This window comes from Vidua macroura, chromosome 2 (assembly GCF_024509145.1).
Source record: "Vidua macroura isolate BioBank_ID:100142 chromosome 2, ASM2450914v1, whole genome shotgun sequence".
Lineage (NCBI taxonomy): Eukaryota > Metazoa > Chordata > Aves > Passeriformes > Viduidae > Vidua > Vidua macroura.
In genome coordinates this window covers 78,714,945-78,731,495 of record NC_071572.1, presented here as the reverse complement: position 1 = coordinate 78,731,495, position 16,551 = coordinate 78,714,945, and the positions used below count along the sequence as shown (strand labels likewise).

The 16,551-nt window shown below is 40.6% G+C and overlaps 1 protein-coding gene across 6 annotated transcripts; it reads right to left on the bottom strand.

Annotated features, from left to right (window-relative positions):
- Nucleotides 1-6,487: 6,487 nt before the first annotated feature.
- HIKESHI (heat shock protein nuclear import factor hikeshi) lies at nt 6,488-16,174 on the bottom strand. Of its 6 annotated transcripts, none has more exons than XM_053970901.1 (6): nt 16,110-16,174; nt 15,510-15,618; nt 15,017-15,199; nt 11,241-11,392; nt 8,598-8,716; nt 6,488-6,726 (listed from the first exon to the last, which is right to left on the bottom strand). In XM_053970901.1, the coding sequence occupies exons 2-6, from the start codon at nt 15,610-15,612 to the stop codon at nt 6,672-6,674; spliced, it is 612 nt and encodes a 203-aa protein (XP_053826876.1). In that variant the 5' UTR covers nt 15,613-15,618; nt 16,110-16,174; the 3' UTR covers nt 6,488-6,671. The 6 variants fall into 6 exon arrangements, with proteins under 6 accessions (XP_053826876.1, XP_053826874.1, XP_053826875.1 ...); XM_053970899.1 differs by lacking the exon at nt 16,110-16,174 and adding an exon at nt 15,990-16,093; XM_053970900.1 differs by lacking the exon at nt 16,110-16,174 and adding an exon at nt 15,705-15,937.
- Nucleotides 16,175-16,551: the final 377 nt, after the last annotated feature.

The following is a 16,551-nucleotide window of genomic DNA, read 5'->3' as shown; positions in this document are numbered from 1 at the left end:
AAATTTTTTTGTGTAGAGCTAACACATGAATGTGCGTCAACTTGCTAGAAATTTGGTGTATTTATGCTTCCAGTTGTATTTTGTGCCTTTCAAAAACCTTATGAAGCTTTTATTCAGGGATAACACTAAGGAAATGCTACTCTTAAGAATATAATACAAATAATTGTTAAACAATTTCTAAAAATATTTTGAACTCATTCTTTAAGTTAGTTGCAGATTGAAATTGGTTTAATTTTTAGTAATCTCAAATTGGAATTCGCTTCTCACCATATCTGTTAATGACTGGGGGAAAAAAACATTACTGGCTTTGCTTTGTGGATCACATTGTTCTATTGTTTGAATTCTGTCTAGTTACTGCATTTATCTAAAAGTTAGTTTTTGGAAATATATTTTAATTGCCTCTATTGTCAGTATTCCCAAATAGCCTCCTCAATGTTTTTACTTGAAATGAATTCTAAAACCAATCATATTTCATATAGGTTTAAAATGTGTGTACCGTTAATAAAAATGAAAGGGGGAAATAGATAAGATGGCAGAAATTATTAGCAGTGATAATCTGTGTTCAAAACATTGTGTGTATCTTGTCAGCAGGTAGCTGAAATGCTCATGTCTGTGTTAAGAAAGTGGTTCAGGACATTGCTCAGTAGCTGTGTGCATCTGAATGAGGAAGAAAGTAAATTACATTTATTGAGGCTGAACCATTTACATACTTTTTTTTCCCCATTCCCTTTCCCTGCCCTTATCCTTCAACACAAAACATGTTACTTGAGAAGAATGTTTTGAGTTATGATGTAAATGCAAGTACATTGTCATTGTCAGTATCATGGTGCCTTTCTGATCAGTAGATTAAGTAGTCCTATCTGCTGCTGACTTCTTAAGTGCATATCTGACTTCTCATCTTTCAGGATTTTGCTTTTTTTCTGTTTGTTACAGTTTGGGAAGCTTGTAAATGCTCTGGTTAGAATAACTACCTGTTCAGCTGGAAGTAATATGACTAAACTAGTTTTGATTTGTGTCCTGGGGAACCTAAAAAAAATGAAGCCCTGAAATGACAAGCAGTTTACAAATTTTAGTCTGTAAGATATGATTGTTTTCCTTTTTTTTTTTTTTTTTTTTTTCTCTTTTAAATCCTTGATCTTACTACTGGGGAAGGGCAGTAGTACCACAGGTCTGTCCAAAACTAGTGTTTAATTGAGCTGGATTTTGGACCTTGTTTTTCTTGTACAAGCCAAATGGCCAGTATGGTCTTTCTTGTGCCCATGAGTGCCTGATGAAGAAGACATGGTCAGGAAGCCAAGTGTAAAACCAGAGTTGGGCAGAACCATGTAGAAGCCCGAGTACTGGAGGGAGGAAACTGAAATTCCTGCAGAGTTGAACACAGATGAGCTGAAGAGGGAGACAGGTGAGACTGGAGCTTGGGGAAAGTGTTTAACTTCCTGCACTTACAGAACTGCTGGCATAGTATGAGCCAGTGTTTGCACAACAGCAGTGGTCCACAGACCTCACAGATCATTCTGTGGAAAGTATGAGGAATTGGCAGTGTCTGAAAAATTATGGGGCTGGGGTGTGATTGGGAAAGCACTCCAGAAAGGCAGTGGGCGTGCTCAGGCTTCCTGCAGCCTCAAGGAAAGAGCTTTGATTGAATTAGCTCTACTAAGAACACTTGGGCTGGAGGCTGGTGCCACTTAGCCTTTGCAAATGCTTTTCAGTAGCGTGGCATTAGACTGTCTTCTGTGTTTTCCCATGGCTGAGGTTGAGAGTGAAATGGGATACACAAGCACTAGGGATTTCTCAGCCATGGGTGTTGTTTTGGGACATAACTGGTAGATTCTGACAAATGAGCTGCTCTGTTTGAGAGGAAGGAAAGGAAGGGTGCTTGACTGGAAAGAGGCCTAACAAAGTTGGGGTCAGCTTTAACTTCTGTTTTAACTTCTAAGTGTGCTGAAGACTGTCCTCTTAAAATGCAGACAAATGTTCCAGGAGCTTTGCCCTGAGAAACAGGATGGAGCTGAAATTGGATGAAGGGTGTTAATGAAGGGAAGAACTTGTGTAAGTAAGCTGTAACAAGCCAAGGGGAGAAAAAATTCTCCTTTACGATAGTCAGTCCCATCTGCATGTAGAATTAATAATATTTTGAAAATACACACAACAGGGGGGAAAAGTCTCTTTGTCAACAAGCAGACTGATAAAGCTCAAGTGGATGTAAAACTTACGTATTTATTTCATTAGGATGTTTTCTTCCTACAGTTGCCTAGTTCTAGACTAAATAAAAGGGGAAAGATTAAAATTCTTGTGTGTCTCCTGGAAGACACAGAGCTATTAGAGTTATAATCATTGCAAAAGAACTTAAAGAGGAGTTTAATATTTTCCAAAACCTTTTCACCTTTTAATATATACTTTTGTGAAACATACCTTAAGAGCTCCAGTGCCTAAATTTTTCAACAATAGGAGTGTGGTCTAATTCTAGTATTGGAGAAACCTACCAAAAATAGCCTGAAAGAACATGTGTTTTTCTCCATTGTCTTCAGGCCATCTTTAGGTCTGTTCTTTGGCAAATTTTGTAATTGACTCCTTCTGTTCCTCATCTCAAGACAGGTGAGGGAGAGGTAAAGTCAGGCTGATGAGTAACTGCAGTACAGTAAGAAAACTGTTCCAGAGGCTGCAAGTGTTGTTACAGAGGTCTGTTTTTTATGAACTCTACATGAAGAGCATACTAAAATTTGAAGGTTGCTGATTCCCTCAGTTATTGCACACTGAGTATCTCCCTGAAGAGATTAAAAAAAAAACCAATAGCTAAGAGAGGTACCTGGCAGCCCGTCTTATTCTACCAACTTTCAGAAACTTAGAAATTTCATAAATGGTAGGCTTAAACTACAGTTCTAACTTTTAGGCAGAGACTTTGCCCAGAGACAGCAAGAAGGTTTGTACCACAGCTGGAAGTAGAAATAGGAAACAGGCTCCTGATTGTTAAAACAGTGGTTCACTTAAAAGGTCTCTCTTCTCAGAGTATAGTCTTGTTTCCTGGGGTGATGCTCCATCTGGTGGTGAATGAATAAAGAACCTTACCACAATGTAGTTTTAAATCGGGTTCTTCTTGAGGCTTTTAATGTTAAGCCAAAAAAATTTTATGCAAATATGGATCGAATTTGCCCTTCCTAGTATAGATAGGAGTGCTTGTTTTCTCTGGTGCATTTCATGCTTATGTTTCACCACTGATTGTATTGGGGAGCTCTGGTTCCATGGCTAAATATCAAGGAATTAACTTCCTCAGCAAGTCCTACAGACACAGTTAGTTTCACCTGCGAATGCTTCGCTGTCACCATGAGCTGTGTCAGAACAATACTTACAATAAAGTAATGAAGCAACTTAAAAAAAAAAAAATCCCCTGCATAATTAGAATTTTGACTAGCCATGAATTTTGCATCTGTTTCTGTATAAGCCAGCAGCAATATATGCACTTTGTTTCTTCCTGTATTTTTAAATTTTTCTCTGGGCATGGTGGTAAGGTGAGGGCAGATGTAGAAACAGAATCCCCACTCTAACTAACAACTCCTGTTGCCTTGGAAAGGAAAACAATTGGGAAAATGTCCCAAAATGGAGGGAAATGTATCTACCCCTGTCATGGTTATGAGTTTGGCATGGTAGGGTATGTTTAGCTTCAAAGCTTAATGATCAGTAGACAGGATTTTGGTTTTTTTTACAGGTTTTCTTTAAAACCTGAACTCTCTAGTATCTAGAAAATGGGAATGAGAAAATTACTCTAAATGTAGGAGGATCAAAATAATTTGTATTACATCGAGGTTGTTATTATTACAGGCATTATAACTCTGGCTATACCTGGGGAAAGGAATTTTAGTATTTTGTTTGTGGGAAAAAAAAGTATATATGTGTATGTATATATATAATATGTTAAAGGCAAAATAGATGAATGTATGTATCTTTGTTTCTCCTCATTTTTTCCCATAATCCTGTTCTCCCATTTTAAAACCACAATGTTGAGGTAAGATGTATTGTTGGAAGACAGGTTAGAAAACTTTGGAGTTTCTTAAATTAATTTTCCTTTGACAAACTGAATGCCTATTTCCTCAAGCATCCTAACTAGTGATCATATGATAGTATCTCACAGAGCTAGTAAAACTCACCCACCATAATCCTGTGCTTCAAAACTGAGAAAGAAAAAGCACTTATGCTTGAGAAGCACAGTCTGGCCATCCACACAACCTGTAGAAATAAATCAGTTCTTACTTTCACAGCAGTTGTGAAAGGCAAAATACTGATACTGAAGGGGGATAGACTGTTCTCTCTGTGAGTTTCTGATCTGTAAACTCAGTCACTGCAAGAAAGAAAAGTAATTTACAATAATGCTCTCAAACATGTACTACATTCAGTGAGCTCAGAGACAACACCTGCTGAACCCACAGTGGTTACAGCACTGGGAGAAGTTCTTAATCTACTCTACTGAATTATTCAAACCCCATATAAATACATATTTTCATTTACAGCCCTAATGGCTGGAGCAGGGGCAAGAGCAGCCACAGCACTCATGGTGGACTTAGTGATCCCACCCACATGGTCTAGTCTGGCATGTCTGACTTCCTGAAGCCCAAACAACAATCCCACCAGCATCTGGAATAACCAGAATGCAGCTTTGGTCACAACAGAAGTAGCTTGTTATAACTAGAAGAGAGAAGAGTGAGCAGCAGAGTGACAGCCTGTGCCCAAACAGGGCCCTTGGGTTTAAATACCTTTAGTTCTGTGACTCGCTCTTCACCAAACCATGTTGGATGGTGAGGGCCGTAGAAAATTGCAACAAGGAGTGGCAATGTGAGGATTATTTCATAGAGGGTAGCTCTGGCCAGTCAGATGAGGAAGTTGTAGATAGTACCTCTTTTTCTTACAAATAAATCACTCCTTTGTTAATTAAATTGTGCTGATGGAGTGAGTCTGCTACGTCATGTAGACACATAGTCCCTAACTCCTGATGCCTTGCAATGGCTTGTGAAGTGTTAATTACTTACTTCCACACCAGCCAGATCCTTCCTTAGGATTGTGAGAAGCTGAGCAATGACCACTCCTGAGGTCCATTTGGTCCCTCTTGTCTCCTCTGATCCACTTCTGTCACCAGCTATGTGAGGCATCTGCCACCTGTGTGACAAAACTACCACATCCTACAGCAGAATTTGACAGGTCATCTGGAATGATCCTAATGACCCATTCTGATGAGGAAGTTTAGCTAAGTTCCCTCATTGCTGCTTCTCTACAAACATTTGGCCTACAAATGTGTCTTTAAGAAAATTAAGCCTTTAGTCAAGCAGGCAACCCAAATTTTTCAGGGCTTGGGTCTGTGCCATGCCTTCCAGGAAATTACCTTGAGCCTTGTTCCATAAATTACCTGGGAGATAGTTAGTTTTACTTTTCAAAAGCTGTTCTTAAAACAGTTTTCCTGGGTTTCATCAGTCTGTTTTCTTCCTCTTCTGAGTCCCAGGTTGAGCTCACTCCTTTTATTCTTTGAGTCCCTCTGCTTTTATGTGAGGGAAGAGTCCATTTTGAGCTGAGGCAGAAATGACATAGGGTGTTATTGAATACGTTCAAAGAACTGAGTTTCTGTTCTCAGGGCAAGTGTATCTAAGGCTGACTTGGCTTGATAAAGGACTCCTAAAAAGCTTAATTCCCCAGTCAATGAAACCTGTGAAAACTTTTCTTTTCATGCCAGTGGTTTGGGAACAAGTCTTAGTCCTTCATTACAGAAAGTAACTTACAAAAGCAAGATCTATTGTTAAAAACAGTATTTCTGATCAAGCTAATCTAGTGAACAGAAGGGCCAGCTGGAGCTTACCTATGAGATACCTGGGCACATATGGCCAAAGCCATCGCACCAGCATAAACTGCACTTGTCATGAGAGCCACTCAGACCACCCCAAAATCCTATGAATTTATGAGCAAATGTAACAGTCTTTGGTGACAGTAACCTAGACAGCATTATCAGACACCCCACATCTGTTTCTAAGAGAAACAAGATTTTACTCTCTTATTACTGGGAATAATTCTTCTAGCACAGCCAAAGTTCCCCAAGATTCCTCTTTATTTCACTTTCATACAGGAAAAGTTAAAGACGGGTATTCCAAGATTAAGCTCAATGGTGTCTTGCTGCCAAAGAGGCAAATACTATTGTACCATTTATGTGAGCTGGGGACAGGAATACCGGTTGTCCACAAAATGGAAGGACTTACAGTGCAAGTACCAGCAGGAAAACCATCAGCATATTCGCAGTTGCCTGATCACCCTTCAGATGAGGTATAGAAGGAAAAGTCTGCATTCAGTTTGTGTACAACACCCCGAAGCACCACACAAGTATGACACAGTGCTGCCATTTTTCATCTTGTAATTTTTTTCCACTTTAAATGCAGTTTCAAAGTATTTCTACATGGAACACTGATTTCTTGTTGCAGCCAAGCATTTCAATTAAATAAACCAACATGCAAACTAGTAATTTTCATTGATTTTAATTTTAAATACTGTTCAAGAGTAATATAAAAGTTACTAGTTTGTCTATTTAGACTAATCGTTGTTTGGGTTTTTCCCCTCCTCCCCTCCGAAAATCTTCAGCAGAGTTACTTGATGCATCTTTCAGGTAACATTTTAGAAAGAACTCCAAATGAGAGAATTTAAGCTTATGTTTTCCAAAAGAGAGGGTTCTGTGTCAGACGTCTCTGGAAGTTTTCATACCTAGAAAAATTAAAAAAAAAAAAAAAACCCAAAAAATAACAGCTGCTGCATATAAAATAGTGTTTTTAAAAAAGGGTACAAATAATTTAGTCTATGCAGAGAGCATGGTAAATTACATTTACTTCAAACCAGGAAATTAGTAAATCCCAAATCCATTTGCATATCTAGAATATTTGTAGTTAGACTTGTGTATTTCACCAAGATGAATTTTGTTAAAGCAGTATCCCAGAGGAGACTCATTCAAGCTTAGTAAAATTGTAAGTTAATTTAGATTGGACATGAGGAAAATTTTCTTCACTGAAGGGGTTGTCAAGCACTGGAAGTGGTGGAGTCACCGTCCTTAGTGGTGTTTAAAAGACATGTGAACGTGTTTTATTGGCCCTGGGTATGTGGTGCACTTGGCAGTAGGAGGTGAATGGTTGGACTCCATCTTAAAGGTCTGTCCCAACCTAAACAAGTCCATGAATTATAAGTGACTGTTTTATGCATAACATTTTTGGGCTAGGAAATCATAAATGAATGTATGAATCTGAGGCTGGATGGTAATGTTTTAGTAAAATCAAATAGGGAAATGTAATTCTCTAACATATAATGCAAACTTGTATGCACACATGCTATCCTAATTTCACTTTCCATACTCACAAAACCAAGCAAACCATAAACAAACAGCATCAGAATTCACTGTTGACACACAGTGAAGAAATAGACAAAATATACAATTTCTGTGCCTTTCTACAAGAAAAAGAAAAAAAAATAGAGAAGCCTATAGGCTTTGAGCCACAAAAGTTTAAATCCCCTTTTAATCCTCACAAACCCAAAAGGTAAGGCATCAAAAGGTACTGCCAGTGAAACAAAGGAAACCACAAAATATTATCCTATACCTCATAGTTCATAGCCCAGCTTAAGTGAGAAAAGACTGAAGGTCTTTGCTTAAAACCAATTCAGCCTCACCCAGGCACTGACCAGTCACATCACAAACCCTACCCACATACAGTCTGTAGTTACCTTCTAAACACAAGGCATCTGCATCAAATTACACTCCCAAACAATACACATGGCTCTCATCAACTGTTTGCATATTCATGATATAAATTATAAAACTGTACTCAGATAGTCTCAAACACTGATTTTAAAAGGGCTTTGGTTAATACTGCAGAGGCTAAATAAATAAATAAGGCCAAACTGATAGGAAAGACATTTTCAGATAACCTCAAGGATTGCCTGCAGTTCACAATTTATTTCCAGACTGCACAGGCTATCCCCAGACAGTTATTAAACCAGTCCCTGGAAAACAACTTCCAGAGGGACTTGTGTATTTACACTCAAGGATCTTGGTGACAGAACCAGGTCAACTAGTAACATGATTTCATCACCTCTCACATATTCTTAAGCAAGGCAGCTATGCTGGAACTATGTCTAGGAAGAGACCAAATAAAACAAATAAGCATAAATTGACAAGTATCAGTATGCTCTGTCTTCCTACAACTCCAGAGCATTTGCATTATCAGCAACACAGTGCAAATGCACATATGTCAAAGGCAATCTTTTTAGAACCAAAAAAGTTTCATTGGTTGCATAGCACTTTTCTAACAAAAAAAAAAAAAAAAAAAAAAAACAAACAAACAAAAAAAACCAAAAAACCAAAAAAAACCCAAAACCAAACAAACAAAAAAACAAACAACCAAACAAAAAGCTGACAAATAAATATAAAAACAGTGGGCAGGACCTCTCTATACTAGAAATAAACAACAATTATTTTAAACACTTCTGCATCATCTCACTGAATAGCATGACAATAGTTCAGTGCTTAGAAATGATGGTCTAATGCCTAGAAAAAAACCCCATTTGTTACTAGAGATCACTGCCATTACCATTTCAGAACTACATTTGCAGGAATGAAAGCTTCAGAAGGATTTGGGGTCATCTGTGCCTGAGTAACAGCAAACGAGGAAGCAAAGTTATAGAAGTTATCCAACATCTTCTGAGTGAACTGGAAAAAAAAAAAAAAAAGATATTTTAAGGAAGTTATTTCTTAAATTTGAACTTTTGTGCAAAAGTTTAACAGATATACAGTTCCTACATGAAGTAATTTTAGCATTGTCATCTAAAACACAGTGGGAAAGTGGATGTAGTAGGTCCAGAGACAATGATCAAAATATCCTAAGCTTCAGTCTTGCCCTCAGATCCATCCAGCATCCAGAAATCATTTTAAGAATCTTCACTTGCCCTCTCCCTGCTCAGTTTCATCCAACTGGACAAACAGCTTTGGGAAGAACATTTCTGTTTGTAACAAAAAAGTGATAAAGTGACAAGAGCTGTCCCTCTCCTCCAAACTGAATAATCAGAACAACTCCAGACTGGGCCAAAGCTGCCATTCCAGCTCCCAGAAAAACACTTGTTAAACGATTGGAAAAGTCTGCAATCTGTTTACAGGTCATCAGACTCCAGTGACAGGGCAATTTCCTTTAGCAATCCCCACAGAAGGGCTGCTGTCCTGGCATCTTTTACTACAAGATCTTGTGGGGAAAACACCTAAAGGATGCATAGGGCACTCCTAAACTACAGGACTAGGAAAGAAAAGAATGAAAGAGAGGCCAAGAAACAGCAAGCCCAGTGTGCAGAGGATGAGGCTGTAGGACATTCCCAGCCAGTCTACAAATATACAAGTCTACGGTACCTCCTTATTTCCTCTATTAAAAAAAAAAAAAAAAAAAAAGAAAAGAAAAGAAAAAAAGTTATGCTTTGTTTTGATGGGAGAACAAGGACTTTTCATACAGAAAATTTCATAGACAGTGAAGTGATACAGGAAAACAGAGCCTGAGTTAATAAATGCACAGTCTTGTGCTCCCCTCTGACAAAAGGAGCAGAAGAAATCATATCCCAGAACCCTACCCTCAGTCTCATCTCACTCACATGCAGAACTCTATGGTTTTGTCCTACTTCTTTTTTGTATATGTTTATACACATAAAAAAGACATAATCATAAATCTTCATAAAACTTACTAAAAATGTAATAGGAGATCAACTCCTTAAGGTAGCAACAGATGATTTCACCATTAAAAAAATACTTTTATTGCTATAAGGTAGCAGTTTCAAAGAGCTGATGTCAAAAATTAAATGAAAGCTATTCATTACTCACAAATATGCTCCCAGTCATATATGCCCTTCCTCTGCAATCTACTCCCTCAAAGGTTTCCTTCCACTTTGACCTCACACATTTTCTCTGTAGGAGTAAGTAGTACTTCACCTTTTGGATCAACTGCATTCCTTGAAGGCAATTACAATTTTCAGTTAAGATGTTCAGAGTTAGATGCTGCTCTTTTTTTTTAACAGAAAAATTCACTTAACTGAGAATAACATTTGTAAAAATATTATGCAATCATAAGGTGTTTTTTTGTCTTTAAATACTACTGCCAGAAAAATCCATGAGCCCCCTTGCAACTTACCTGATGTGGCATGTTATTCCTCATAACTTTACTACTGCTATAATGAAAATTGGTGGAATCAGAAATATTATTTAGGTGTACTTAGCTCCTAACAACTCCAGAAAAGCTCAATTAACTGTACTATACAAAAATAGCTGTTGGTCAACTCCTAGTCATGGTAACTTTCTGCAAGAAACATTACCTATTTGGAGCTACAATGTGTATAAACTGCCAAAGAACATCAGCTACAGTATCAGAACTACTGTACAATTACCAGTCTCCCTCATCAAGCACCTGGAAGGAAAGTGAGAAGGTAAAAAGGGCCTGAAGAAAAGCCTCACCAACTGCTGAAATGTTAAAGGAAAATGCCAGAGCCATCAGTGTTAGGGAAATCAAGACCCACTATGCAGGTCTAGCTTGCCTTGGACTGCTGTCAGACTGCCAGCTACCTGCCAGAGCTGGTTGAGGATTTCCAGAGGTTCAAAGTAATGGACAGGCTGGGTTAAAAAATGGCACATATTGTAGCCCAAGGCCTAATCCACAGCGAAGGCACTGGGGAAAACCAAAAATCTGGCTGTGGGAAAGGGCATAACTCTGCAGTTCTGCAGAGCTACATCAGAAGGATTTCTCCAGGGAAAGTGGTATACCTTAATATCTCTGCATCCATGTCCACATTTGCCTTAACTTGGCAGTAATTTTTGACTATCCCTGCAAGTCTACATACTGAAGTTTCAGCACCTACAAATCGCCAAAGATCCACTCTCTCTTACATGTATTTAGTCATAGCTGGTCCTATAAGAAGTATCATAAATAATTTTAGAGTGACACTGACACAAGTGAATCTCTTGGCCTCATGTCACTGAGGATGCAAATTCCAGTCTTTACAGGAGACAGTTTTTCAGTGTAAGAAAAAGCAATTTCATAGTATCAAAGCATCCAACCAAATGATTTAACAATTATTAGGTTGCTTACAATCCTACTGCCACCCCCAGCAGCATCTGCTACCCAGCCCCCAATCAGTGCTTCAGAGGCTCAATTCTTGAGACTTCCATAGAAAGAGAATTTCTGAAAACAGAAAGTCCAGGCTACCTCCGTGAATGAATCTACTGATGACACAGCAGCACTTGCAACAGGAGTCTGCTGAGCCAGGTTCTCCAGCAGTTCCACTGAGATTCCAATCTGAGCCACTGTTGGTGTCTGTGGGAGGTTCATGGCACCAAAGGGATGCTGACTTCCCTTCCCTGAAAGCACCACGAACAGCACACGTTAGGTTTGGCACACACGTAAAGGCTGTGTAACTTCAACCACTGTGTTTCTGCTGTAGAAGGTATTCCCCAGCTCCCAGCAGAGGGATCTCCCTATCCCAGGAAATACAGAAAAAACACAGTCTAAGCAAAAGTACACACAAGCACAACAGATGGAACAGTGTGACTGGTACATTTAAAAAGCACAACAGATCATTAGGAAATTTCAAAAACCACAAAAACATGACTTTACAGCTCCCTATGAAGTAAATGGATTCAAGAGGGAATATGATCAGTGAGTGAAAGACAGCAGAACCTTTCTCTACAGGAACCAAGCTTTTAATTCACATTTGGGCAATTGCAGATAAACAGGAAATATGCATCACTGCTGCAGTTGTTTGATTCACTCATTAAAGGCAGGTTCTAGTGAGCCTGCTCTGAAAAAGTAGACAGCACTGGTTTATGATCCCTCTGACTCAGCAAGGGCTGGGCAGCCCTAGGTCTCATCTGAACTGCTAAAACCCACCAAAAGCAGCAAAAGTCAAAGAAATAGTCATGGAACAGAAAGGCCTCCGACTTTGCAAGTACCACAAAGAAAACAGGAACCATCCCCAAACTGCATGCCACAAACACAGGCATCATCCCAGCCCTCTGCCCTCACTTCTGACTTTTCTTTCAGTCCTAGCTTCAGCCAAGGTCTCAGCAAACAAGAACAGACACTCAGAGTCACTTAAATCATGTACTCTTCTGTCAGCATCTCTAAAGGAAAATGCAGGAAAAGGCCTGTGGGACCACAGTGCTATCAGTAAACAAACACTAATGCTGCACCTTTGTTTGTGAGAACAAAATAGTCAAGTACCCTCTTAACACAGAGGCAGTGTTTCAGCAGCACTCTGGCCTCTTACTGGCAGGAGAAAGCAAAGCTAATCAAGAGCTGTCCTGCAGACCAGTCAGCACTATCTTGAGCTGCAAGAAATGCTGATGGACATCAAAAGCACTGTCTGACTTAGTCAAAAACTCAGCCAGCAAAAACAGTCTGACAAGTTGAACTGAGATCAAGACTGAAGACCTCAGGAACTTGACCATTCCTCTGCAGAGACACAAGGCACAAAGAAGCAAACAGCCAACCCATACAGAAAGTACAGTGACAACTCAGCACCCTTTTCAATTGAAGTGCTACTCCTCACTCCAGATCCTACACCTGCAATATAGTGCTACCTTATGAGAAAAGCACTCCTATTAAAATGTTACTGTAACACAAAGTAAGTAAGAAGAGAATTCATCTCCTGAAATGCTATTTAGAATTTCTTCTGAGAAACGCCATTTTATTGCTGTATGATCTCACATTTGCTGTTAGACACTTGCTTGATACAAGCTATCAGAAGCCAAGTATCAAGTTCATTATTAAACGTCCCAACAGCAACAGAGCTGGTACAAGTTTTGCGTCTTGTAACATCTTCACCTGAGAACCTGACATTTCAATAAAAATGTAACATCTTCAAGGACCAGGCTCTGTTACAATGTATGACTACTTTAGACAGTTATGATACAAACAACAAAACATATCCATTGTATTCACTTTCCATGAATTCCCATAGAACCACAGCCTTGGAAAGATGTCTGCCTGAAAGTGTGAAATAAATGCATCCATTGCCATCCTTACACCAAGAGAAACAAACTCCACGTTTTCCATGCTTGACTCTTGCAATTAGCATTCCAAACCTTACAAATGAAGAGAATGTTAATCAGTACTGAAAGACAAGCTCAGGTTTTTGTATTCAGACCCTACACTCTCCAACACATTACATCACCACAGAGCAACTACTATCAGAAAAATATTTTTTCCACCAGTTTCTTTCCCTTCATTGAACCCTTAATTCAATGATTGAGCCTTCATTACCTTTCAGCCCAACCACAAGAAAATCCTTACCCACGTGTAGGCCTCAAATGCAGACATTATATTAGAGCATAAACAGCATCACAGCAGAAGAGTCTACCATGGAAAAGGCTCTGCTGTAACTCTTACCCGGCTTGTGAACATACTTCCAGTAAGGGTGCAAAATAGAAGTCCAAAGTAATTTTATACTTCTACACCTTCAGGCACAACTGAAAACCAAAAAACTTTACAATTCCAAGGCAGGGAGCATTTCTAAGCCCCTTCTTTATGCACAAACAAATGAAACTCTGCTACAACCACTGCTTCCCAGGAAGCTGACAGGGATACACCTTTGCTCCACTCAACCAGGTATTAAACCCAAAATGCAGCGTTCAAGTATCAGCAATGTCTCTTAATGATTCCAGCTCTCTGTTATGTAATCTTCTCCATCTTAAAATTGTTTATGGTCATGGAAACGTAGATTGTGTAGCTTAGACTGAGTCCACAGTCAGAGCTAAGCTGCAGACAATGGGAATGGCAGAGCTCTCTGCTGCTCAAATCAAGCACAGCAGTGCCTCAAGGCACTGCAAACGAGTTCAACTATATCACTGAGTTCTTCCTTGACAGCAGCCCTTACAGGGAGACTATGGCTAATCATGCAAAAAGCATCTGAAAATGCATCTTCCTCCAAAGTGAGAGCACACACCAGTGAGTCTTTCAAATATGAGAAACATATGCCAAAAGCATTGGTGATATGCTTTACTGTTACACTAACCACACAGTTTTGGGATACACAAAAACACATGACCCTTCCTGCATGTGCTCCCTCTTCTGAAGAAAGTCCAAATTTTTGAGGAATGTGTATGATCAGAATTCATTTTGCTCTGCAGCTGGAGAGCCCTTATCTCAACCATACTGCCACATCCAGGACTGACCCAAAAGAAAGCATGCCATGTTATGAATGAATACATTTTAGCAGAGCAACCTCAATGTTGAATTCAACAGAAATTCAAGTTGAAGATATAGACAACATTCAAGCCTACAAAAGATGTGTACTACTTTATCACTGTAACACTTTAAGCTGCTTGACTGATGTATCTGTCCCTTTCATATGACAAAGGTGTACCATTGGAATGTCTCAACATTTTTATAATGCACACAGCACACCCCTCGTATTCAGGAAAACACACACACCCTACTCAGTGTGCCAAAAGTACTAAAACATTTGGGAAGCTGCTTTCCAATGAGGACACCCTCTACTGGACAATTCTGTAGAGCAACTGCCCCTGGCTGGGTAGTGCCAGCTGTCAGAAACCACAGCCAGACTCTACTCCCTGCAAAACCTGTCTGTGCTACAAAGAATACAACCACATAGCAGAGGAAGCTGAAAGAAAATGCTGCTGGCATGTCTAGACAAACACCTAAAAACATGGTAGGGAAGTTACAGGATCATTTTTCCTCTATGCAGAGGACAAAAACACATCAAGTCTGCTTAGAAGAATTTCCAGATCAACACCACACACAAGAGAAGATGAGACAGAAATTTCACAAGGAACAGTAACACACAGACAGACTTCCATGAAGATGACAGGCTGCTTCTAGTGCATCTGCTCAACACTATCTGAAAACACAGAGTGTGCTGCCTTTTTAAGTAGCTTTTTGTTCAAAGCAACCTTCACACATTTACCCCTTATGCACTCAGGAACACATCTGTTACACCGATTGCTATGTTCTACCAGTCTTACCAGATTTCAGACCAGAAATTTTGAAGATGGCACTTGGCTTCTCATTAGTGACAAACCCCAGCAGCTGCCACACTGCCATCCCACTCTGGTCTGGGTAACAAAAATAGACAGATCCTCCCATTCCATCTGGAAATGGTATAGTTCCCAGCATGAAGACCACTACATGGTTGATGTTTTCATAGTCTGGTAAATCAAATACAAATTTGTCTTCAGCCACTTGTTGGGGTGCAGCTTGTACCTAAAGAGAACAAAACATTTATTAGTATTAACATGTTTTTCATCTTCAGCTGTCTGCGAATTTCCTTTTACAGAAATACACCTAAAGTGGTACATAACAAAAAGTGAGGAACGTACTAGCCTAAAGAGCAAATAGCCAGATAGAAGTCAAACACAGCAGAAGAACAACTGCAAAAAATATTACCAGAAAGACACAACAGTCTTGTTCTACCTGCACTGAACACATATCCCACCCGGGACTACAGGATCAGAATACCTTCGCTCCCCATGTGCGTAGGAGGAAAATAGGGTGCAGAAGAGGTTGCCAAGTCACTAAGAAGTGGCTGTTGACCACCTGGCTGGCACAACCCCAGGATCATGGAAACCTGTTCACATAGGAAATACAATAGACCTTGAGAAAGGCAGCAGAAGGATGGCTGAATGCCAGAGCAAAAGATACCCTCCTCTTTACCCGAGATGCCACATCCTTGCAGCCAAGGCACAATCTAGCCTTAAAAAGCTTCTTTTAAGCTCCCAGCTTGTCTCTGAGGAGACAACATTGCCAGGGGGATGGCAAGCGCCTCCCGGCAAGGACGCTCGACAAGGCAGCTGCCTGTGGGGACGCGGGGCAGGAGCTAGCCGAGCGCCGGGCAGGAGGGGCCCCTGCCTGGGGCCCGGAGGGGCCAAGGGCCCTGCGGCAGCTCCACCCCGCCCCCGAGCGGGTTGAGGGCCCCGCCCGGGCCCGGGCAGCGCTCACCAGCCTGCCCGCCACCAGGCAGCCGAACATGGCGGCGGCCGGCGAACCCCCTCAGACGCCTCGCTACTCCCGAGCCTCCATGAGCGCCGTCCCCGGAAAGTCAACACGCCCCCGGCTCACCCCGGCACCGCCGAGTCACTTCCGCGGCGCCGCCAGTACGGACTACAACTCCCGCAGTGCAACGCGCTGCCGCGCACAGGCAGTGTGGGTGGCTTGGGGTGGAGCATGACGGGAGATGTAGTTCTTCTGTAAATCACAGCGCTGATGTACGTGACGGGCGGCAAGAGGCGACGCCGCCCGGCAGAGCCCCGTGCCAGCCCTGCCGCTGCCCCAGCGGCTGTGGGCAGGAGTGTTCTCAGCAAAAGTACCGCAGAGTCTTTTGCCCTTGTGTTTTAGCTAGGCTGAGTTATATTAGATCCATGATAATCTCGTCTACACGTGGGATGAAATCAGGCAACAGAGGAAGAAAATGAACAGGGAGACGAGGAGAACCAGTTCATCTGGTAAATCTCCATAAATTATGACAAAAGTTCCCCTCAGCTCAAGATACAAAGATTGTTTT